The 26,104-nt window shown below is 38.0% G+C and overlaps 1 protein-coding gene across 2 annotated transcripts in view; it reads left to right on the top strand.

The window, feature by feature from the left end:
- Positions 1-26,104, top strand: part of PPP2CA (protein phosphatase 2 catalytic subunit alpha) — a 134,171-nt gene that overhangs the window by 11,013 nt on the left and 97,054 nt on the right. For both annotated transcript variants that reach the window (XM_059417583.1, XM_059417581.1), the window contains exon 4: positions 11,353-11,531. In XM_059417583.1, coding sequence (XP_059273566.1) covers positions 11,353-11,531 — 179 coding nt within the window. The remainder of the gene's footprint in view (positions 1-11,352; positions 11,532-26,104) is intronic.

Genomic DNA, 26,104 nt, shown 5'->3' with positions numbered 1-26,104 from the left:
GTAAGGATTTGAAATAGGAAGAGGAAGGATGGCAAAGGCAGTGGATGGAAAGACTCAAAGGGGAAATGATAGGATGTGGGGTCTAAGTAGATATGAGAGGGATGTGAACAAAGTGAGAAATCAAAGATAATTACAAAATTTTTAATTGAGTACAGGAGAATTATGGTGCCACTGGCAGCAACCTGTTTTACAAGGGAGAATTGCTTTTAGAAACATTGATATATTTTAAGGGACAGTGAAAATTTCTAACTCAGAATAGTGGTTGACCTATTATTTAACATGGGCTTTCTAGGAAGTTGTCAGAACTAGATAACCCGATTTGGGAATCTTCCTCTTAGATATTATGGTTGAAGAAGTAAGGATGGATTATTCTCCCAGGAACAAAAAGGAAAGTAAAATGTAGTCCTCAGCACCAAATATGGAAGAATATCCGTGGAATTGTGGGGGCAGCAGAGAAAAAGCCCTAGACAGAAACACCTAAATTCTTTTATTCTTTTGGTCTCACCAAGGACCTAAAGGAAAACTATCCCTGTCACTCACCTCACAGAATATTGTAAAGTTAGTTACTCTGGGGAATTAAGGTGGCCATGAATGAAGTGGCTCATTAGAATATTGTTATGCCTATTATCTGGATATCTGGGTTCTGGCCTTGATGATTTAAGGTTATCTTCATGTTGACAAAAATCAGGAAAGGAAAACTTTATTTCCCTTATATCTCCAAATTTCAGATGAATATTTTTATGTAACTGAAATATCTGAGATAGTGTCTACCATGATACCCATGTTACTGTTCATAAGAATTTAAGAAGTCAGATACAGTTCAGTACTTGAAAAAGCTTTTTATCTCCAGAAATATTTGTTTACCTTCTTTTATTTAATAATGAAAATATGTTTTCTTTCTTACATTGGCTTTTAGGCAGCTCAAATAAAAATTTACTATTCAGTTTCAGTAACTAGTTAATTATAGGAATTTGGTTTATCTTTTTCACTCTGGTTGTTTTTTTTTAATTTAAAATTTTGATCCGGTTAGTAGTATAAGCCTCTTAGACCTCAAACAATGTAACATTGTGTGTCAATTACACTTCAGTAAAAAAACTTAAAAATATATTATAAAATATCCAAATTATGTAGCTGTTTGCTTTGAGGTGCACTGCTGGTCTCCCACTATCAAACACACAAGTGAAAGTCTACTATGTTTGGCTTTCACAAGTGGGATGTCATATAATTTCAGCTCATTATTTTAGAGCAAATGGGTCTGACAAATTAAAACCGTGTAAACAGGGCACCTGGCTGGCTCAGTTGGTTAAGCATCTGCCTTTGGCTCAGGCCATCATCCCAGGGTCCTGGGATTGAACCCCACATTGGGCTTCCTGCTTGGGAGGGAGCCTACGTCTTCCTGTCTCTCTGAAACTCCCCCTGCTTGTATTCTCTTGCTCTCTTTCTCTGCCAAATAAATAAATAAAATCTTTAAAAAATAAAGAAAACTGTATAAACAATAAATCTTACCATACTTCTATTTCATGTAATTGTTAAAAACTCAAAGTTTTGGAATTCATGTGATAATTCAGACTGCTTATTTACTTACAGAGAAAATACCATATGGTACACAAAGTTGTAAACTTCATACAAATTAAAATAATTCTTCAAAAATAGTCCAAGTCTGTAAGCTTGTGAAACAATATTAAGTGCTATGTAAAGATCTCATTAATTCAAAATGAATAATGTTTTGTGAATTTTGAAAAAAATATAAGCCTCTTTGAAACCATTTTGGAAGCAAAGTGTAAATGTAAATATTTGGCTAGTTAAGGGGAAGAAGTGGTTATTCATTCCCTCATTCATTTATCCAATAAATAAATATTCATTGAACATCATCTGGTAGCAGTCATTGATTATAGTAGGAGCTGAGGATGCAGCCTTGAGTAAAAGACTTTGTTCCTTTCTTTATGGAACTTTAAAAATTTTATTAAATTTTCAGTAACCTTTATGAATTATTAGTTATTCTGACTGGTACCTAAGCACTGTTGATATTTCTTTTAAAAAGATTTTATTTGAGAGAGAGAAAGGCAGAGAATGAGCAGTGGGGTGGGGCAGAGGGAGAGAAGCAGACTCCCTGCTGAGCCAGAAGCCTGATGAGGACCCCAGTTTTAGGACTTGGAAATCATGACCGGAGACGAAGGCAGACCCTTAACCAACTGAGCCACTCAGGTGGTCCTTAAAATGGAGAGATATTTGCAAATGCCTTATCAGATAAAGTGCCAGTATCTAAAATCTGTAAAGAACGTATCAAACTCAACACCCAAAGAACAAATCATTCAAGCAAGCAATGGGTAAATGACATGAACAGACATTTCTCCAAAGAAGACATACAAATGGCCAACGGACACATGAAAATAAGTGCCACATCACTCGGCATCAGGGAAATACAAATCAAAACCACAATGAGATACCACCTCATATCAGTCAGAATGGTGTGAAGTGGTATCAAAATTAACAAGTTAATCATAATTAACAAGTTAATCAAAATTAACGAGTCAGGAAACAACAGATGCAGATGTTGGCGAGGATTCAGAGAAAGGGGACCCCTCTTACACTGTTGGTGAAATGCAAGCTGGTACCGCTCTGGAAAACATTATGGAGGTTCCTCAAGAAGTTAATACACTACGACCCAGCAATCACACTACTAGGTATTTAATCCAAAGATACAAATGTAGTGATCTGAAGACCCCAATGTTTACAGCAGCAATGTCCACAATAGCCAAACTATGGAAAGAGCCCCATTGTCCTTCGACAGATAAATGAATAAAGATGTGGTATATGTATACAATGTATACATCAAAAAATTGAAATCTTGCCATTTGCAAAGATGTGGATGGAACTAGAGGATATTATGCTAAGCAAAATAAGTCAATCAGAGAAAGACTTTTATCATATGATTTCACTCATATGTGGAATTTAAGAAACAGAATAGAGGAGCGTAGGGAAAGGGAGGGAAAAATAAAACAAGATGAAATCAGAATGGAGAAGAGGGAGACAAGCCATAAGAAAGACTTTTTTTTTAAAGATTTTATTTATTTATTTGACAGACACAGATCACAAGTAGGCAGAGAGAGAGGAGAGAAGAGGAAGCAGGCTCCCTGCTGAGCAGAACCTGATGTGGAGCTCGATGCGGGGCTCAATGCGGGGCTTAATGTGGGGCTTAATGTGGGGCTCGATCCCAGGACCCTGAGATCATGACCTGAGCTGAAGGCAGAGGCTTTAACCCACTGAGCCACCCAGGCGCACATCCATAAGAGACTCTTAACCATAGGAAACAAACTGAGGGTTGCTGGAAGGGAAAGGGGTGAGAAGATGGGGAACTAACTGGGTGATGGGCATTAAGGGGGGGCACCTGATGTAATGAACACTGGGTGTTATATGCAACTGATGAATCACTGAACTCTACCTCTGAAACTAGTAATACACTATATGTTAATTAATTGAATTATAAATTTGAAAAAACCAGAAGCATTCTCCTATATAACTTCAGAATCATGATTACATCTGCACAATAAACAATTCCTTAATGTCATGTAATACCAAACTTATATTAAAATGTACCCAGTTGTTCCTAAAATGTCTTACAAATGATTTATTAAGATCAGGATCCAGGGGGGTGCCTGGGTGGCTCAGTGGGTTAAGCCGCTGCCTTTGGCTCAGGTCATGATCTCAGGGTCCTGTGATCGAGTCCCGCATCGGGCTCTCTGCTCAGCAGGGAGTCTGCTTCCTCCTCTCTCTCTCTGCCTGCCTCTCTGCCTACTTGTGATCTCTCTCTGTCAAATAAATAAATAAAATCTTAAAAAAAAAAAGATCAGGATCCAGTCGAATCCAATACAAGGACTGCATATTCCATTTGTTTTTTACAGCATAAAGGGAATTCCCAGTTTTTTGGTCTACCTCAAACATCCTCATTCAGCCTCTTTCTAGAAGCTACTTGCTTATTTTTTCATATACACATTAGTGTTTAATTGTATAATTTTCCAACTGGAAAGTTTATCAAATTGAAGTTCTAGGTGATTTGTTTATTTATTTTAAGATTTTATTTATTTATTTGACACAGAGAGAGGGACGGCAACAGAGGGAACACAAGCAGGGGAGTGTGAGAGGGAGAAGCATGCTTCCTGCTTAACAGGGAGCCTGATGCAGGGCTAGATCCCAGGACCCTGGGATCATGACATGAGCTGAAGGCAGATGCTTAACTGTTGAACCACCCAGGTGCCCCTGAAGTTCTAGGTGATTTAAAATCAGGTTCTCTGAGGCTGTTAGATGATACGGAAATTTGAGTTCTCCCTTCGGATGAGTGTTTACATTCAAGCATATAGGACTATATAAGCAGAGGTATTATAAAGCAGATTTTTAAAAAATTTTTTTAAAGATTTTATTTATTAGAGCGAGAAAGAGCACAAGCAAGGGAATGACAGAGGGAGAGGTAGAAGACGACTCCCCGCTGAGCATGGACCCTGATGTGGGGCTCGATCCCAGGACCTTAGGATCATGAGCTCAGCTGAAGGCAGACGCTTAACTGGCTGAGCCGCTTAGGCATCTGATTTTAAAACTTTTCTAAAAAATACTTTTAATTTTCGGGCGCCTGGGTGGCTCAGTGGGTTAAGCCTCTGCCTTCGGCTCAGGTCATGATCCCAGGGTCCTGGGATCGAGCCCTGCATCAGGCTTTCTACTCAGCGGGGAGCCTGCTTCCCTCTCTCTCTCTCTGCCTACTTGTGATCTCTCTTTGTCAAATAAATAAATAAAAATCTTAAAAAATATATTTTTAATTTTTAAAAAGTTATTTAAATCCCAGTAAACATACAGTGTAATATTATTTTCAAGTGGTAAATCAGATTTCAACTTGGAGTTTTATGTAGTTCTGGAGCATTTACTACAAAGTAAAGGGGAAATAAACTGAATCCTTGGTCTGATAGTTCAAACTATATACAAAAATTAATTCAAAATGGGATGAAAGACCTAAATAAAAGTGCCGAAACTATAAAACTCTTAGAAGAAAATCTGTGTGACAATTTATTAGGTAATTTTTTTTAAAGATTTTATCACAAGCAGGCAGAAAGGCAGGCAGAGAGGAAAGCAGGCTCCCTGTCGAGCCCAGAGCTCGACTCGAGGCTCTATCCCAGGATCCTGAGATCATGACCTGAGCTGAAGGCAGAGGCCTAACCCACTGAGCCACCCAGGCATCCCTAAGCAGTGCTTTTTTTTAATGGATTTTATTGTTAAGTAATCTCTATGCCCATTGTGGGGCTTGAACCTACAGTAGTGCTGCACACTTCTCTGACTGAGTCAGCCAGGCATCCCTAGGCAATAGTTCTTTAGATATTACATCAGAAGCAAAAGTAATAAAAGAAAAAAGTAGACAAATTGGACTTCATCAAAATTAAAAACTTTTGTACATCAAGGGACACTATCAAGAAAGTAAAAAATTCACAGAATGTGAGAAAATATTTGTAAATCATATATCTGATAAATATCCAAGATATGTAAAATAAAACTCAAGAATAAAAGATGACCCAATTTAAATATGGGCAAAAGATTTGAATAGACATTTCTCCAAACAAGATATATAAATGGCTGATAGCACATGAAATGATGCTCAATCTCATTATCATTAGTCATTATGAAAATACAAATCAAAATTACAATGAGAAATCACTTCACACCAGGCTGGCTGTAATTTAAAAAGCAGACAATGACGAATATTGGCGAGGAAGTAGAGAAATTGGAACATTCATACACTGCTGGTGGTAATGTAAAATGGTACAGATGGTATGGAAAACAGTTTGGCAGTTCCTCAAAAAGTTAAATATAGAATTACCATATGACCAAGCAATTCTAGTCCTAGGTATCTACACAAGAGAATTGAAAACGTGTTCACATGAAAACTTGCACAAGAATATTCATAGCAGCATTATTCATAATAGCCAAATAGTGGGAAAAACTCGAATATATATCAGTCTGATGAATGAATAAACAAATGAGGTATATACATAAAATGAAATGTATTTAGCCATAAAAAAGAATGAAGTACTGATACAGGCTACACCATGAATGAACCTTGAAAACATCATATTAAGAAATTCACATGTAAAATACCACACAGTATAAATTCCATTAAAATGAAAACTTTGGGGCTGACAAATTCATATTTGTATATCTTCTTTGAAGAAATGCCTATTCGAGTCCTTTGCTCATTTTTAAACTGGATTACTTGTTTCTTTATTATTGAATTGTACTTTATATATTTTGAATATTAGATGCTTATCAAATACAGAATTTGCAAATATTTTCTCCTGTAGGTTGCCTTTTTTGCATTCTTGATTGTGTTCTTTTGTATTTAGTTCTTTTTATTTTTATTTATTTATTTTAAAAGATTTTATTTGTCAGAGAGAGATAGAACATGCACAAGCAAGGGGAGCAGTAGGCAAGCAGGCAGAGGGAGAAGCAGGATCCCTGCTGAGCAAGGACTTGATCTTGGAACCCTGGGATCATGACCTGAGCCAAAGGCAGATGCTTAACTGACTGAGCCACACAGGCATCCCTATTTAGTTCTTTTAATAATTTCTTTATGCATATTCTTTAATTTTTTTTAAAAAGATTTTATTTATTTTAGAGAGAGTGAGAGCGCTAGTGTGGGAAGGAATAGAGGGAAATAGAGAGAGAGAGAGAGACTCTCCAGCAGACTCCCTGCTGAGTGCAGAGCCCAATGTGGGGCTCAGTCACACAACCCTGAGATCATGACTTGAGTTGAAACCAGGAGTCAGATGCTTAATTGATTGAGCCACCCCGGCACCCTGGATATTCCTTATTTGAGGAGATACTGTATTCATACTTTTCTTTAGTTCTTTAGACATTGTTTCCTTTAGCTTAGAATGTTTTTTAATGTTTTATTTATTTTTTTCAGTAATCTCTACACCCAATGTGGGGCTTGAACTCACAGCCCTGAGATCAGGAGTCACACACACTGCTGACTGAGCCAGCCAGGAACCCCTAACTTAGAACATATTTAAAATAGTTCATTATTGTCTTCTTTCATTCACTCATTTTTTAAAAAGATTTATTTATTTTAGAGAGAGTGAGTGAAGGGAGGGAGAGAACCTGCAAGCAGACTCCCCAATAAGAATGGAGCCCTATGCAGGGCTCAATACCAAGAACCATGAGATCATAACGAGCTGAAACTGAGTCTGATGCTCAACTGACTGATCCACCTAGGATCCACCCCAAGGAAGATTTCCTATGGACTGCTTTTCTTTCCATTAGTGGGTCATACTTGTTTCTTTGCATACTTTTTTCAGGGAAAATTTTTTGGAAATTTATCATTTTTTGTTGAAAATCAGAATTTAAAATAATGTGGAGGGGTGCCTGGGTGGCTCAGTTAGTTAAGCAACTGCCTTCAGCTCAGGGCATGATCCTGGATTCCCGGAATTGAGCCCCGCATTGGGCTCTCTGCTCACAGGGAGTCTGCTCTCCCTCTGACCTCTCCACTCTCACGCCCTCTTGTTCTCATTCCCTCTGTCTCAAATAAGTAAATAAAAGCTTTTAAAAAAATAAAATAATGTGGAAACTCTGGAAATTAGAGTTTGCCATCTCTCAGAGTTTGTTGTTGCGGTTGTTTAGTTACTTTACTGAACTAACTCTGCAAAGTGTGTATTCTTCCTCACCTGTGACTGCCGAAATCGCCGCTCATTTGGTTTAGTGATTAGTTAATGATTAGACAGATTTCCTTAAATGCCTGAAACCAAGAACTCTCTCAGCCTTTCTTAACAAGGGGCTCTTGCTACTCTCTCTTTGACTTACCTTCTTACTTGCTCAGAGCCCCAAACTCATCCACAGGTAAGAGCTATCATGCTATCTCCAGTCTTTCTTGGGTATGTGCATTGCTCAGCATGTGGCCTTTTGGATTCTCAGGAATATGTTGCAAATTTTCTTTCTTCCCTCCCTCCCTTCCTCCTTCCTTCCCTCCTTCCTCTCTTTCTTTAAAATTTTATTTATTTATTTATTTACTTGACATGGGTGTTGGTGGGGGGAGAGCAAGCATGTGCAGGGGAAGCAGGAGAGGGAGAAGGCTCCTTGCTGAGCAGGGAGCCCAATGCAGGGCTTCATCCCAGGACTCAAGAATCATGACCTGAGCTGAAGGCAGACACTTAACCAACTGAGCCCCCAGGGCACCCCTGTGCTGAGGCTTTTCAAGCCCTTTATGGACATCTTACTGTAAATCTACCTTTTTAAGTATTTAGGTCAACTTGTTGTTTGTCCTAATTGTTACAGCTTCCTCAGGTGGCTATAATGTTGTAAAGTGGCTGTTAAAATATTTCCGACCAACGCCTAAGGAGAAAGTCTGTTTGCACCAGGCAAGTTCTGCCTTAGGTCAAATAAAGGCAAGGCTTCTAGTGGGATTTTCCAGTGACTTCTCAGGTCAAATAATGATAGTTACCTGGGAATGGGGCTTTTGGAGGAGACATAATCTGTTCTATATTCTCTGGTGGCTGCTAGGCTACTGATTTTCACCATGATTTTGGGGACTGTTGGTTTACAAAGCTCCCAGAAGCTAGAGAGAGGGAAGTAAAATAAGCAAATTAAGAATACGATATGTGGGGACAGTGGGGAAGCAGGGTGCAGTGCATGGGTGGCTCAATCAGTTAAGCATCCAGGCCTTGTTTGCATCTGGAGATCAAGGTGCCCCACCCCCACCCCATGGTGCTTGGAGCTCAGTGGAGTCTGCTTGAAGATTCTCTCTCTCTGCCTCTCCCCCAGCTCTTACACTCCTGCATGTGCACTCTCTCTCAAATAAATAATAAATCTTAAAAAAAAAAAAAAGAAAGAACACTATATGGGTAGGAGTGACTAGCTGGCTACATCAGTAGAATATGTGACTCTTGATCTTAGGGCTCAGGAGTTCCAGCTGCATGTCAGGTGTAGAGCTTACATTGAAAAAAATACCGTATGGGTCATATGATTTATGTTTTAACTCTTTAAAGAACTGCCAAACTGTATTCTAAAGTGGCTGTATCATTTTTCATCCCCACTAATGATGCATTCCAGTTTTCCACTTCCTTCCCAATATTTGCTTGTTGTCATTTTGGTTGTGGCCATTCTAGTGGGTATGAAATAGTGTCTTTTTTTTTTTCAAGAAGTAAAACTGTCTTTATTAACAGATAATATGATCATCTATGTAGAAAAACCTTTAGAGAGGTGCCTGGGGGTCTCATTGGGTTAAAGCCTCTGGCTTCAGCTCAGGTCATGGTCTCAGGGTCCTGGGATTGAGCCCCACATTGGGCTCTCTGCTCAGTGGGGAGCCTGCTTCCTCCTCTCTCTCTGCCTGTCTCTCTGCTTACTTGTGATTTCTGTCTGTCAAATAAATAAATAAATAAAATCTTAGAAAAACCTGCGGATCTGCAACAAAATTAACTAATTTGTAAGTTTATCAAAGTTGTGAGATTTAAGATCTATATATAAAAATTAATTGTATTTTTATATACTAGCAATCAAGAATCAGAAATAGAAAACAGGGGTGTCTGAGTGGCTCAGTCAGTTAAGCATCTGCCTTCAGCTCAGGTTGTGATCCTACAGTACTGGGATCAAGCCTCACGTCGGGCTCTCTGCTCAGTGGAGAGACTGTTTCTCCCTGTCCCTCTGCCCTTCCCACTGCTCATGCTCTCTCTCTCTCTTTCTGTCAAATAAATAAAATATTTTTTAAAAAGAAACAAATTAAAAAATACCATTAAATAGGGGCACCTGGCTTGCTCAGTGAATAGAGCATGTGACTCTTGATCTCAGGGTTCTGAGTTCAACCCCCAGCTTGAGTGAAAAGATTGCTTAAAAATAAATTCTTTAGGGAGGCCTGGTGGCTCGGTTGGTTAAGTGGCTGCCTTCAGCTCAGGTCATAATCCCAGGGTCCTGGGATCGAGTCCAGCATCAGGCTCCTTGCTCAGCTGGGAGCCTGCTTCTCTCTCTCCCTCTGCCTGCCACTTTGCCTGCTTATGTTCTCTCTGTCTCTGTGTGTCAAATAAATAAATAAAATCTTAAAAAAAATTTTTTTTAAAGATTTCTTTATTTTAAAGAGAGAGATAGGGTGGGTTGGGGGGAGCAAAGGGGAAGGGAGGGAAAGAGCTTGATCCCATGACCCTGAGATCATGCCCCAAGCCAAAAACAAGAGTGGGACACTTAACAGACTGAGTCACCCAGATGCTGCAAAAATAAGATCTTTTAAAAAACACCATTAAACAGCTTTAAATATAAGAAATACTTAGGGAGGATCTGACAAAAGATGTATAACACCTGTAAACATTGAGAGAAATTCAAGACCTAAGCAAGTAGAAAGAAATACCTTATTTATGGGGGTCCCAGTGTGATAGTGGGAAAAACCCAAATGAGTATATGTGATTGCCCAGGGAGCATGATGTATGAGAAAAGAAAACCTGAGACCAGAATCCTACTTTTAAGAGACAAATAGGGATAGAGGAAGTGCCACAGAAATAGAAGGGACTGGAAGAATTTTAGATACCAGAAATCAGGAAGGGAGGAGTAGTTGGCAACATTTTTACACTAAAGTATCAAGTAGGGTATGTATTGAGGTGTGTATAATGGTTACAGCAACAATGAAGTTCATGATGACCCTGGTTGGGGCAGTCTAATGAAATGTAAAAGCAAAAGACAGTTTATATTACTTAGGGGTGAATGAGTGGTGATAAAGAGAAGATTTAGTAAAGATAATGTCTTCAAGAGATTTAGCTGTGAAGGAATGAGAGAAAGGGCAGTTAATTATATCTAGAATGATGTAGGGTTAAAGGAAATCCCCTGTTTTTCATTACATTCTTTTGATTACATTTCTTTTTGGGATCGTGATTTACCTTTTTAGTATTATGTCTGTTTTCTTGGCTTCTTTTCATTTTTTCAAAAAAGGTTTTATTTGTCTATTTATTTGAGAGGGAGAGAGAGCAAGTGAGAGAGCACAGGAGATGGAGGGCAGAATAGAGGGAGAGGACAAGCAGGCTCTGTGCTGAGCATGGAGCCCAGTGCAGGGTTTGATCCTACCACCCTGAGGTTGTGACCTAAGCCAAAATCAGATTTGGAGGCTCAACCGACTGAGCCACCCAGGCGGCCCTGGTTTTATTCATTTTGAGATGATGAATGGGTCAAGAATTGAAACTACAAAACTATTTAGCCTTTGCCTTACGTAGTTAATACTTTGCATGTGGTAGGAAAATATCTTTACTGTCTTAATTAACTAGATTTTCTCTGTATAATATTTGAGCAATCCTCTAGATAATGAAACCTCATTTTAATCTATTGCATCTTCTGTTTGTTTTTTAGATCATTCATCGTGATATAAAACCTGAGAATATTTTAGTATCCCAATCAGGAATTACTAAACTCTGTGATTTTGGTTTTGCGCGAACTCTGGCAGCTCCTGGAGACGTTTATACGGATTACGTGGCCACACGCTGGTATAGAGCTCCAGAATTGGTATTAAAAGATACCTCTTATGGAAAGTATGTATATTTGGGGATCCTATCTGGGCTTTCCTGGTCATCTCTTTTTTCCCTTTGTGTATCTGTCACCCCTGCTACTGATAGCCTCTGCTTTCTGCTTATGGGTTAAAGGTAAGAAATGGATGCCTTTAAAAAAAAAAAAAAAAAGACCCTCTAGGCACCTGCCCTACTACATAATGATATTGCCGTGCCTCCTCTGTCCTCTTGAGGGGCCCCAACTTCAGGTGACCTTTGCGGACATCTTTCAGGCTGTATCCATGCTTGCTTTAAGCTGTGTCCCACCCTTGGCAGAGTTGCCTCCTCTGCTTATCTTTATTCTCTACATTCTGCAGAGATTTAAAAATCATTTACCTCACTCTGCCAGTGTTACCATAGGAACTGCCAAGTTTCTTATTTTCTGAAATATGGCACCCTTTTTACAAAGTCTGGCAAATAGTTTTTAAACTGTCCTGCTCTAGATGCCTTGAAAAATAGCAATGTCTCAGTCTCTTGTGAAACCGTAGAAACAGTATATGAAACTGCAGTCTAATAAACCAATAGCAAATCTGGAAGTACATGAAGGGACCTAGTGGTCCAACTTAACACAAGAAATGGGGGGATGGTGGGTAATTCTCACACACTTTTCCTAGAAACCATTATTCTGTTTTTACAATAATATTTAACTTCAGTGAGTATTTGCTTTACGCCAGAAACTGTTCTAAATCCTTTACATGCATTACATCATTTAATTTTCACAACAACCCTATGATAAGGTGCTGCTGTTATCATCACCCCATTTTATTTTTTTTAATTTATGAGTGATGATTCAGTTATTTTATTAATTTTATTTGAAAATAGTTGGCATACAATATTACATTAGTTTCAGATGTACGATATAACAATTCATCTTTTTTACATTATGACATGATCACTACAAATGTAGCTACCATTTGTCACCCTATAATACTATTACTGTATAATCGGCCATATCCCCTATGTTGTACATTTTATTCCCATGACTCATTCATTCTATAACTGGAAGTCTGTATCTCCCACTCCCCTTCACCCATTTTGCCCATTCCCCTATAATCCCCATTTAAAGTAAGAGGTTACTAAGGCACAGAAAGGTAAACTCGTTTGTCTCAAGTCACTCCAGAGTAACTTTTCAACTGTACTTACCACTGGTGCCCTACAGAGACCATCTCTGTGCTTCTGATACTTTATCTGTATAATGGAAATAATAATAGGACCAGCTTCATTGGTTTGTTGTGAGAATCAAATAATGTTTAGTGAATGAAAAAAATGAGAATATAGTAAATGCTCAATAAATGTAACCTCCATAAGATCTATGTCCCACTTTAATCCTTTCTTCATGATAGAGTTTAAATTCCTTTTCTGATGCTCCCCCTATTTCCCAATTCTTGCCCCCAAATCATATCCCCTTCTAAACCCTCTTGTTCATTATTTGTAAATTTTGTGCCAGTTAATATTAAGCATGGCCTAGTTTTAGTTCTTTTAAAAAAATGCTTCCTACTTAAGATATCTGTTCTTTGAGAACAGATATAATCTCTTTTAGTCCACAGAGATAAAATTGGTAACTTGTACATGGTAAATTTGGATTCTATGAGACTTCACATTATGTTTGAAATAAATCTGCTAGAGCATGTTTTTTAAGAAATCCTTTTATTGTAAAATAACACACAGATACAAAAAAAGCTCACAATGAATGTATAGCTTCACTGCCGGATAAAAAAATGGAATTCTGGGGTGGAGGGATGGCTTAAATAGGTGAAAGAGATTACGAAACATCATGATGAGCAATGAGTAATGCATAGAATCATTGAATCATATTATATGCTTGAAACTAATATAATACTTTACATTAATTATACTTGAATTTAAAAAAATAGAATTTTCTGCCCCTTCAAAGACTCTCCATGTGCCCTATTACAGTTATACCTTTCCCCCTTATCCCAAAAGTGACCATGATGTTGACTTTTCTTATATTCAGTTCCTTACATTTCTTTATAGTTTTATCTACTTATCTAAGTACATGCACTTAGTTTAATCTAGCCTTTTTTATATGATAGCTTTTTTAAAAAAAAATTATTTATTTATTTATTTGACAGAGATCACAAGTAGGCAGAGAGGCAGGCAGAGAGAGAGGAGGAAGCAGGCTCCCGCTGAGTAGAGAGCCCAATGTGGGGCTCCATCCCAGGACCCTGGGACCATGACCTGAGCTGAAGGCAGAGGCTTTAACCCACTGAGCCACCCAGGCGCCCCTAAATAATAGCTTTTTTGAGATCTGATCCACATACCATAAAACTCACCCATTTAAATTGTACAATTTAGTGGTTTTTAGTATATTCACAAAGTTGTACAAGCATCACTACATTCAATTTTAGAACATTTTTGTCACCCCAAAAGAAACCCTGTATCTGTTGGCGGTCACTCTTCCTTTCCTGCCAAGCCTTCCAGGCCTAGCAACCACCAGGCTACTTTCATTCTCTATGGATTTGCCTCTTCTGAACATTTCATATAAATGAGATTAAGCAATATCTATTTTTTGGGGACTCATTTCTCTCACTTTGAATACTGTTTTTAAGGGTCATTCATGTTGTAGCATGTATCAGTACTTCATTTCTTTCTATGGCTGAATAATACCCATTCTATGGATATAACACATTTTTTAAATCCAGTCTTTAGTTGATAGATATCTTGATTATTTCCATTTTTTTGGCTGTGATGAATAATGTGAACATTTGTGTACATGCTTCAGTATGGACCTGTGTCTTCATTTCTTTGGGGTCTAAACCTGGGAGCTGGAATTGTGGGTGGTAACTCTATGTTTGATCCTTTGAGGAACTGCCAGATTGGTTTCCACAGTGTCTGTATTGTTTTACATTCCTGTCAGCAGAAGGTAGGGGCTCCAATTTCTTCCTATCCTTGCCAACAGTTATTATTATCATTCTTTATGGCCACCCTGGACTTTCTTTTTAATTTTTAATTTGACAGAGATCACAAGCAGGCAGAGAGGCAGGCCAAGAGAGAGGGGGAAGCAGGCTCCCCACCGAGCAGAGAGCCCCATGCCGGGCTCCATCCCAGGACCTCGAGATCACAACCCGAGCCAAAGGCAGAGGCCTCAATGCACTGAGCCCCAGGGGCCCCCCCCCCCTAGACTTTTTTTTTTTTTTTGAAGATTTTATTTATTTATTTGACAGAGAGAGACAAAAAGAGAGAGGGAACAGAAGCAGGGGGAGTGAGAGAGGGAGAAGCAGGTTTCCCGCCGGCTGGAGAGCCCGATGCGGGACCCTGGGATCATGACCTGAGCCAAAGGCAGCACTTAATGACTGAGCCACCCAGGAGCCCCCACCCTAGACTTTCTCCATTATCCCCAGGCATTTTTTTTTTTTTTTAATTGGCTTGTTAGGGGCACCTGAGTGGCTCAGTTTGTTAAGCATCTGCCTTTGGTTCAGGTCATGATCCCAGGGTTCTGGGATCAAGCCCCACATGGGGCTCTCTGCTCAGAGAAGAGCCCTCTCTCTCTGCTGGCCCCCCACCAACTTATGTGTGCACGTGCTCTCTTTCTGTATCTCTCTTGAGCTCACTCTCTCTCTCAAGCTCACTCTCTCTCTCAAATAAATAAAATCTTAAAAAAAATAAATATGCTTTTTATTTTGGAATAATTTTACATTTATAGAAAATTTGCAGACATAGTAAGAGTTCCCATACAGCCCTCACCCAATTTCTGCTTTCCCTAACATTATAATCTTACATTATTGTGGTATGTTTGTTAAAACTATTCTTGCTTTTTTATTTAAATAAGATCTAGGGGTGCCTGGGTGGCTCAGTGGGTTAAAGCCTCTGCCTTTGGCTCAGGCCATGATTCCAGGGTCCTGGGATCGAGCCCCACATCAGGTTCTCTGCTCAGCAGGGAGCCTGCTTCCTCCTCTCTCTCTCTGCCTGCCTCTCTGCCTACCTGTGATCTCTGCCTGTCAAATAAATAAATAAATATATTTTTTAAAAGATCTAATATTTATTTATTTATTTTTAGATTTTATTCATTTATTTTTGTGAGAGAGAGCACACGAAAGAGAAAGCAAACACGAGCTGGGGTAGGGATAGAGGGAGAAGCAGACTTGCCACTGAGCAGGGAGCACGATGCAGAACTCCATCCTAGGACACAAGGATCATGACCTGAGCTGAAGGCAGACACTTAACCCACTGAGCCACAGGCGCCCCACCCCCTTATATGTTTTTAAAGTCTCTTTTAAACTACAGTAATTTCCTCTATCCCTTTATTTTTCTTAAAACTTACCTGTTGAAGAACCCAGACCACTGAGTTTCTAAATCTGAATTTTGTTGATTGCATACTCACAGTGGAGTTCAACATGTTTCTTTGTTCTTTATATTTTGTGCAAATTGTCACCTGGGTCCATATGTTGGGTTAGTCTGAGATTCAGTCTATTTGGCAAGATTATAGTATTGTCTTCTTGCATCAGGAGAAGTGTTAGTCTGAATGTCTCTTTTTGTGATGTTACTAGCCTCGGATGCTTAATGACTAGATCTGTCAATTCATGGGGGGTTGCAAATGGTGGTATTTTAATTTTATCTTCTCTTCTTATAACTTGTAATACCTTGGGTGAAGGGTTTTGAGGAGGGCACTTTTTGTTACGAGCAATGGGTCTTGTATGTAAGTGACAAATCACTGTATTCTACTCCAGAAACAAATATTGCACTTTATGTTAACTAGTAAAATTTTAAATTTAAAAAATTATGGTTGGTACAAGGCAAAAAAAAAAAAAACATTTTAAAAATTAAAAATGCAAAACATAAAAATAAAAAAATAAATGCTCCCTACTTGTTCTTTAAAAAAAAAAAGCTTTGTTGTGATAAAATTCATACATAATACAATTCATACTTTTAAAGTATGTAATTCAATGGTTTTTAGTATATTCACAGGTAGGTACAACATCACCATAATTTTTGAACATTTTCGTCACCTTAAAAAAACCCTGTATCCTTTAGCTATCACTCTCATATACCCCACCCCTCTTGTTCCAGCCCTAATCAACCACTAATCTACTTTCTGACTTTATAGATTTCCCTATTTTGATTTTCAAATGAATGGAGTTATGTAATATGTGGTCTTTTGTGACTAACTTTTTTACTTAGCATAATGATTTCAAGGTTCATCCAAGTTGTGGCACATGTAGGTACTTTCTTTCCTTTTATTTATTTTTCTTTAAGATTTTGTTTTTAAGTATTCTCTACACCCAATGTGGGCCTCGAAATCACAATCCTGAGTCAGATGCTCTTTGGACTGAGCCAGCCAGGTACCCCCTTCCTTTCCTTTTTTATAGCCCAATTATCTCTCCATTATGTGGATAGATCACTTTTGTTTATTCATTTACCCATTGATAGACAATTGAGTTGTATTTATTTTTGGCTATTATGGATAATGCTGCTTTAAATATTTATGTATCAATTTTTGTGTGGGCATATGTTTTCATTTCCCTTGGAGTAGAATTAATGAATCTTATGGTAACCTTATGTTCACTCATTTGAGACACTGTCAGACTATTTTTCAAAGTGCCTGCATCATTTTCTTTTAATTAATTAGTTATTAATTTAAAAATAACATATAATGTTTTCTTTGCCCCAGGGGTACAGGTCTATGAATCATCAGGCTTACACATTTCATAGGACTCAGCATAGCACATACCCTCCCCAGTGTCCATAACCCAGCCACCCTCTCCCTACGCGCCCCCCTACGTCCCCCACAACCCTCAGCATGTTTTGTGAGATTAAGAGTCTCTTAGGGTTTGTCTCCCTCCCGATCCCATCTTGTTTCATTTTTCCTTCCCTATTGCACAACCTCCCCCCTGCCTCTCAAATTTGTCATATCAAAGAGATCATATGATAATTATCTTTCTCTGTGTCTGCCTCATTTTAAAATCCCACCAGCAGAATGTGAGGGTTACAGTTTCTCTAATATCCTTATCAACACTTGATATTATTTGACTTGGCTTCTAGTTCTCGTAATGGGTATGAAGTGGTATCTTGTTGTGGGTTTGATTTGCATTTTCTTGATGACCAATTATGTTGAGTATCTTTTCATGTGTTTATTGGTCACTTGTAGATCTTCCTTCAAGAAATGTCTATTCAGATCCTTTGCCCATTTTTAAATTGTATTGGCTTTTTATTATTGAATTCTTTGTATACTGTAGATTCAGTTCCTTATCAGATAATACATTTTTAAATTTTTTCTCTCATTCTGTGGATTGTTTCTTCATTTTCTTGATGGTGTCCTGTGACACACAAAAGTTTTTAATTTTTTTTTTTTAGGATTACTTTATTTGAGAGGGAGAGAGAGAGAGACTGTGGTGGGGGGGCAAAGGGAGAGAGAAGATCTTCAGCAGACTCCCCATTGAGCATGGAACCCCACATGGGGCTGAATCTCATGACCCTGAGATCATGACCTGAGCTGAAAACGGGAGTTGGAGACTTAACCAAATGCATCACCCAAGTGCCTCTATTTTGAGTTAATTTTTATATGTGATATAATGTAAGGGGTTTCCTCCTTTTGCCTGTGACTATCTGTTTCTCTAAGCACCATTTGTTGAAAAGAATGTTTTTCCCTCATTGAATGGTCTTGGCACCCTTGTTGAAAGCCACTTGACCAGAAATGGCAAGTTTTATTTCTGGATTTCAGTTCTGTTCTGTTGATCTGTATGTTTGTCCTCGTTCCAGAATCACACTGTCTTGTTTATCATTGCTTTGTATTAAGTTTGAAGTGGGAAAGTATGAGTCTTCCAACTTCATTTTTCCTTTTCAAGATTGTTTTGGCTATTCTGGGTTCCTTGCAGTTTCACATGAATTTTAGGATCAGGTTGTCAATTAAAAAAATTTTTTTCCCCAAAAAGACAGCTAGGATTCTGATAGGGATTACACTGAATCTGAATCCATTTGTAGAGTTGCTATCTAAACAATGTAAAGTTTGCTAATCTATGAACATAGGACATCTTTTCATTTATCTAGATCTTCAATTTCAACAATGTTTTGCAGCTTTCAGAACATATATTTTGCACTTCTGTTTATTCCTGTTTTATTCTTTTTGATGTTACTGCAAATGGAACCATTAATTTCATTTCAGATGTTCAAATGTGAAAAAAAATCCCTGATTTTTGTGTATTAGTTTTGTATCCTGCAACCTTGGTGAACATATTGGTTCTAATAATTGTTTTTTGACTTAGGACTTCCTATATACAAGATCATGTCATCTGTGAAGAGAGATAATTTTACTTCTTCTTTTCTGGTCTAGATGCCTTCTGTTTTCTTTTCCTCCTAATTTCTCTGGCCAGAACCTCCACTACAATGTTGAAAAGAAGTGGTGAGAGCAGACAGACATCCTTGTCTTGTTCCTAATGTCAGGGGAGAAGCATCCAATCTTTTACCATTAAGTTTGTTAGCTGTGGGTTTTTCGTAGATGCCCTTTTTCAGGTTGACAAAATTTCCTTTTATTCCTAGTTTGTTGAGAATTTTTATTATGAAAAGATATTGGTCAAATTCTTTTTTTGTACCTGTTGAGAGGATCATTTGCATTTTTTTTAATCTATCGATACGATATATCCCATTGATTAATTTTGCATATTGAACCAACCTGTGTTTCTGAAATAAATCCTACCTGATCATGCTGTATAATTCTTTTTTTTCCTTTTGTCTTTGGTACCTGATTCTGTTTGACCTTGCTAAAATATAATGAAAGATGCCATTTACAATGCAACATTATGTACTGAAAGTTATTTCTGTTGGAGGTTTTGCCTGTTTCATTGGGTCTACAAAACAACATGAACACTCTTAAGTTTAAGGATTAGTGTATTACTATCTATACCAGGAATGGGTAAATCTGGCCTACTGTCTGTTTTTGTAAATAACAGACTATAATATATATATTTATATACTATAAATAGTATAAAACTATAAATAAATAAAATAAATAAAAATAAAAAATAAAAATAAATAAAATAAAAATAAAAATAAAAAATACATAAAATAAATAAAGTAAATAAAGTTTTATGGTAACAGTCACACCCATTCATTTATTATGATATTCATATCATCTACGGCAACTTTCACCCTGTTGCAGTTGTTTAAGTAGTTGCACCAGAGACTGTACAACCTGCAAAGCTTAAAATATTTATTATGTGCTCCTTTACAGAAAAAGTTTATTGGCCTCTGTACAATACCAAACCAAGAGTATAGCAACACAGAAGCAAGAGCAAACAATCATATATATATAATATTTTAAAAATACATATAAATACATATGAATTCATATATTTTATTTATTTGTTTGTTTATTATTTTAAAGATTTTATTTATTTATTTGTGAGAGAGCGAGGGAGAGTATGAGAGGGGAGAAGGTCAGAGGGAGAAGCAGACTCCCCATGGAACTGGGAGCCCGATGTGGGACTCGATCCTGGGACTCCAGGATCATGACCTGAGCTGAAGGCAGTCGCTTAACCAACTAAGCCACCCAGGCACCCCGAATTCATATATTTTAAATACATACATTTTAATTGAAGTATTATTGACATAATATTAAAATAGTTTCAGGTATAAACATAGCGATTTAACAGTTATATACATTATGAAGTGTTCACCACTGTAAGTATATTACAATATTATTGACTTTGTTCCTTATGCTGTGCTTTTCATTTCTGTGAATTATTTATTTCATAACAGGGAGTTTTTACCTCTTTTTTTTTGTTTTAAGTTTGTACCTTTTAATCCCCTTTACCCGTTTCACCCATCTCCCTACCCCTTTGACGGCTGCCAGTTTGTTCTTTATGGTTCTCAGTTTTTAACTAAATTAAATTAATTAATTAAACTAATCTCTACACCCACCACGGGGCCTGAACTCTCAACTCTGAGATCAAGAATTGAATGCTCTTCCAACTAAGCCAGCCAGGTGCTCTTACTAATTTGTTCTTTATATTTAGGACTCTCTTTCTCTCTGTGTTATTGTTTTCTACATGCCACAGTGTGTGTAATTCTTTTTATTTGTTGCTGGACTCAGTTTGTTAGTATTTTGTTGAGAAATTTTTTGTCCATATTCATGAGAGATATTGGTAAGAGATGTTGGTCTATAGTTTTCTATCGATTTTTTTACAATGCTTATTTAAATTCCAGTTAATATATAGTATAAAATTAGTTTCGGGTGTTCAATATGGTGATTCAACACTTCCATATAATACCCTGTGCTTATCACAAGTGTGTTCCTTAATACCCATCACCTCTTTAAGCCATCCCTATTCCTACCTCCCTTCTGGTAAATACCAGTTTGTTCTATATAGTGTTTCTTCCTCTTCTGTTTTTTGAAAGAGTTTGTAAAGAATTGGTCTTAATTTTTCTTTAAATATTGATGGAATCAACAGTGAAGCCATCTGGACCTGGGGTTTCCTTTTTATGCAGTGTTCTGATTAGGAATTCTAGTTTTTCACTTGTCACAGGTTTATTTAGATTCTCTATTTTTCTTGAGCCAGTTTTAATAGTTTGTGTTTTTCTAGGAAACTGTCCATTTAACCTAAGTTATCTGATTTCTTGGCATATATTATTCATTTTATTCCTTTATAATCCTTTTGATTTCTGTAAGGTTGGTAGTAATGTTACTTTTTTCATTTCTGATTCTTTTTTTTTAAGATTTTATTTATTTATTTGAGAGAGAGACAGTGAGAGAGAACATGAGCAAGGAGAAAGTCAGAGGGAGAAGCAGACTCCCCGCGGAGCCGGGAGCCCGATGCGGGACTCGATCCCGGGACTCCGGGATCATGACCCAAGCCGAAGGCAGTCGTCCAACCAACTGAGCCACCCAGGGGTCCCTTCATTTCTGATTCTTATAATTTAAGTCTTCCCTCTTTTTCTTAGTCATTCTGGTTAAATGTCAACTTTGTTGATCTTTACAGCCAGCTTTAGTTTCAATGATTTTTTTTTAAAGATTTTATTTATTTATTTGATAGAGAGAGATACAGCAAGAGAGAGAACACAAGCAGGGGGAGTGGGAGAGGGAAAAACAGGCCTCCCATAGAGCAGGGGGTCCCATGCGGGGCTCAATCCCAGGACCGAGGGATCATGACCTAAGCCAAAGGCAAACTCTTAACAACTAAGCCACCCAGGCATGGTAATTTTTCTCTTTTTTAAAAAAATTCTTTACTTCATTAATTTTCACTCTAATCTTTATTATTTCCTTCCTTCCACATGCTGTAGTTTTAGTTTGCTTTTCTTTGTCCACTGTCTTAAGATGGAATGATAGGTTATAGATTTAGTATTTTTTTTCTTTCTAAGTCTTCTTTCTTTCTTTCTTTTCTTTTCTTTTTTTTTTTTAAGATTTTATTTATTTATTTGAAAGAGAGAGCCCAAGTGCATGGGGCAAGTGGAGGGGGCAAAGAGAGAGCGAGAAGCAGATTCCCGGCTGAGCACAGAGCCCAATGTGGGGCTCAGTCCCAGGACTCTGAGATCATGACCTGAGCTGAAGTCAGACACTTAACCAGCTGAGCCACCCAGGTGCCCTAAAGTCTTCTTTCTTAATATAGGCCATCTGTATGTCTTCTTTGGAAAAGCATCTATTTAGGTCATCTGACCATTTTTAATTGAATTATTTGTATGTTTGGTGTTGAGTTGTATAAGTTCTTTATATATTTTGGATATCAATCCACAGCATCTCCTTTTAAAAAAGAAATAAAAGTGTACTACATATAGTACAGAATCTTCCTTTAAAAAATTTTTTTTAATTAGTAGACTTTACTTTCTGAGAGCATTTTTAGGTTTACAGAGAAATTGAGCAGAAAGTAAAGTTCCCCAATACCTACCCCCTCCTTCTTACCCCCTCCACAACTCAGTTTTCCTGTTGTTAACACCTTACATTAGTTTGGCACTTTTTTTTTTTTTTTAAAGATTTTATTTATTTATTTGTCAGAGAGAGAGCGAGCGAGAGCGAGCATACGCAGACAGAGTGGAAGGCAGAATCAGAGGGAGAAGCAGGCTCCCTGCGGAGCAAGGAGCCCAATGTGGGACTCGATCCTAGGACGCTGGGACCACGACCCAAGCCGAAGGCAGCTGCCCAACCAACTGAGCCACCCAGGCGTCCCTTAGTTTGGCACTTTTAAAAAGATTGATAAACCCCTGGGGTGCCTGTCTGGCTCAGTCAGTGGAGCATGCAACTCTTGATATTGGGGTTGTGAGTTTGAGCCCCATATTGGGTGTAGAGATTACTTAAAAAAAATAAATCTTTAGGGGCGCCTGGGTGGCTCAGTGGGTTAAAGCCTCTGCCTTCGCCTCAGGTCATGATCCCAGGGTCCTGGGATCGAGTCCCGCACTGGGCTCTCTGTTCAGCAGAGAGCCTGCTTCCTCCTCTCTCTCTGCCTGCCTCTCTGCCTACTTGTGATCTCTGTCTGTCAAATAAATAAATAAATAAAAATCTTTTAAAAATCTTTAAAAATTGATAAAACATTATATATGTATTATTGTTAATCATAATCCATAGTTAATGTAATCCATAGTTTACATTAAAGTTCACTCTTTGTGTTGAATTCCTATGGATTTTGACAACTGTATAAGGTCATTTATCCACTATTACAGTGTTATACAGAATATTTCCACACCCCTAGAAATCCTCTGTGTTCTATCTTTTCATCCTTTCCTCCTCCTCCCTGAATTTCTGGCCACCACTGATCTTTTTACTGTCTCTATACTCTTGTATTTTCCAGAATGTCATGTGTTTAGGGTCATATGTTATATTGCATTTTCAGACTGGCTTTTTTCACCTAGCAATGTGTATTTAAGTTTCCTTCATTTTTTGGTTTTGTTTTGCTTTATGTCTCAATAGGTCATTTTTTAATCACTAGTACTCCATTGTATGTATATTTGACAATTTGTTTATTCTTTTATCTAATGAAGGGCATTTTGCAGTTATGAATAAAGCTGCTGGAAACATTCATGCTCAGGTTTTTCGGTGGATAGAAGTTCTTCATATAACTTCATATAACTCATCTGGCTAAATATCGATTAGTGCAATAGTTTTTTTAAGCTTATTTATTTATTTATTTGATAGAGAAAGAGAGAGACAGATAGACAGTGGGGGGTGGGGGGCAAAGAGGCAGAGGGAGAGGAACGAACAGACAAGTGGACTCTACACTGAATGCAGATCCTGACTAAGGGCTCGATCTCAGGATCCTGATACTGATTCATGGATGACAGTTGCTCCAGTATCACTTTTTGAAAAGACATTCTGTTATCTACTGAATTTTCTTTTCTTCTTTTTCAAAGTTTAGTTGAATATATTTTGTGAGTCTATTTCTCGACTCTATATTCTGTTCTCTTGATCTGTTTGTTTATTTTTTCAATAATACCATACTGTTTTGATTACTGTAGCTTTATAATATGTCTTGAAGTCAGGTAGTATCTTTCCTCTGACTTTGTTCTTCAGCATTGTGTTGGCTATTCTGGGTCTGTTGCTTTTCCATATTGTTAAAAAACAAAATTCAGCTGAGTAAAATTTAAAGATCTTAATACCTTTATTCAACGATTTGTGAATGAGATAGCATTCCATCTAGCAGACAGAAAGACACACTGAGGGGCTGTACAAAATGGAAAGACTTATATAGGTAGAATGGGGCAGAACAAGGCAGTTACTAGTAAAGAGTAGATTGTTTGTGGTAAGGTCACCTTTAGGGGATAGCAGGGTTCTGTCAGGTAGGTTACCTCACTAGTGTTGACCATGTAAATCCAGATTGACTGGTTTAAGAGTCCACTTCTGGGAGAAGTTGAAACTAATTAAGTATTTTTAAGAAGATTTTGCTTATTCATTTATTTATTTTAGAGAGAGAAAGAACACGAGGCAGGGGAGGGGCAGAGAGAGAAGGAGAGAGAGAATTTATTTTCTTTTAAGAGCTTATTTATTTGAGAAAGAGAGAGCACATGGGCCGGAGGTGAAGCAGAGAATCTCAAGCAGACTCTGCTAAGCCAAGAGCTGGAAGCAGGGCTCCATCCAAGAACCCTGAGATCATGACCTGAGCCAAATTCAAGAGTTGCATGCTTAACCACCTGAGCCACCCAGGCGCCCTGAGAGAGAGGATTACAAGGAGACTGCAGTGAGCACAGAGCCTGACATGGGTCTCAATTTCATGACCCAAAGATCATGACCAAAGCTGAAATCAGGAGCTGGAGGCTTAATGGACTGAGCCACCCAGGGGCCCCTAATCTTAGTTTGGTGAGGTGGGCTTTAGCACAAGTGACTCCATTTGGGGCCAGTTGTCTCTTTTTTAACAATATAATCTTTAGAATCAATTTGTTGATATCCAAATTGGATTTTGACTGGCATTGCATTGAATTTATAGATCAGGTTGGAAGAGTTGATGTTTTGACAATATCGAGTCTTCCTTTTTGTGAACACACAATTATCTCTCCATTTATGTACATGTTCTTGGATTTCTTCAGTGAATTTTGCTTTTTTCGCTTGAGAGTTCATCTTGGAGATCAATTTATATTAGCATATACCTCCTTCTTTTTGATAGCTGAATAATATTTCGTAGTGTGGGTGTATAAAATATTACATAGCAGTTTTCATATGAAGGATTTTAGGTTGTTTCCAATTTTTTCTACCCCAAACAATGCTTCTGGAATTCTCATATCATTTATCTTTGTGCACATGGGTGAGTAGATCTTTGGTTAAATTCCTAGGAGTAAAGTTGTTTGGTCAAAAGTAGGTACATTTTTTAAAAAAGATTTTATTTATTTATTTGACAGATCACAAGTAGGCAGAGAGGCAGGCAGAGAGAAATGGGGAAGCAAGCTCCCTACGGAGCAGAGAACTTGATTCAGGGCTCAATCCCAGGACCCTGAGATCATGACCTGAGCTGAAGGCAGAGGCCTTAACCCACTGAGCCACCCAGGCGCCCCAAGTAGGTACATTTTTAATTTTGGTCGCTTTTGTCAATTTTCCCTTCAAAGAAGTCGTATGGTTTACACTCCCAGGATGGTACATAGGAGTGTTCATTTTCCATGGCTTCACCAATATAGCAGTTATTGAACCTTACAATTTTTATCAGTTGGGTCAGTGAAGGATAAAGCTCACTGTAGTATTTATATTTCTTCTGAATGTGAGATTTGGCTCCTTTTTATCTATTTAAAATTCCTAGTCGGCGGGGGGATGCCTGAATGGCTTAGTCAGTTGAGCATCTGACTCTTGGTTTTGGCTAATGTTGTGATCTCAGGGTTTGGGATTGAACTCCATGTTCCCCCCGACTAAGAATTTGGAATTCCATAATGTCCTTATGTAAGTATCTGGAACAATTTTAGAATTATAGTTACTTTTCATCTGAACTACTATATGGCTTCTCATGTGATTTAAATATAAGATATTTAATATATTAATAAAATGTGGGGGCGCCTGGGTGGCTCGGTGGGTTGGGCCGCTGCCTTCGGCTCAGGTCATGATCTCAGGGTCCTGGGATCGAGTCCCGCATCGGGCTCTCTGCTCGGCAGGGAGCCTGCTTCCTTCTCTCTCTCTTTCTGCCTGCCTCTCAGTGTACTTG

The sequence above is a fragment of the Mustela nigripes genome, chromosome 12 (genome assembly GCF_022355385.1).
Source record: "Mustela nigripes isolate SB6536 chromosome 12, MUSNIG.SB6536, whole genome shotgun sequence".
NCBI classification, from domain to species: Eukaryota; Metazoa; Chordata; class Mammalia; order Carnivora; family Mustelidae; genus Mustela; species Mustela nigripes.
The sequence above is the reverse complement of the archived record's forward strand: the minus strand, read 5'-3'. Positions and strand labels throughout refer to the sequence as shown.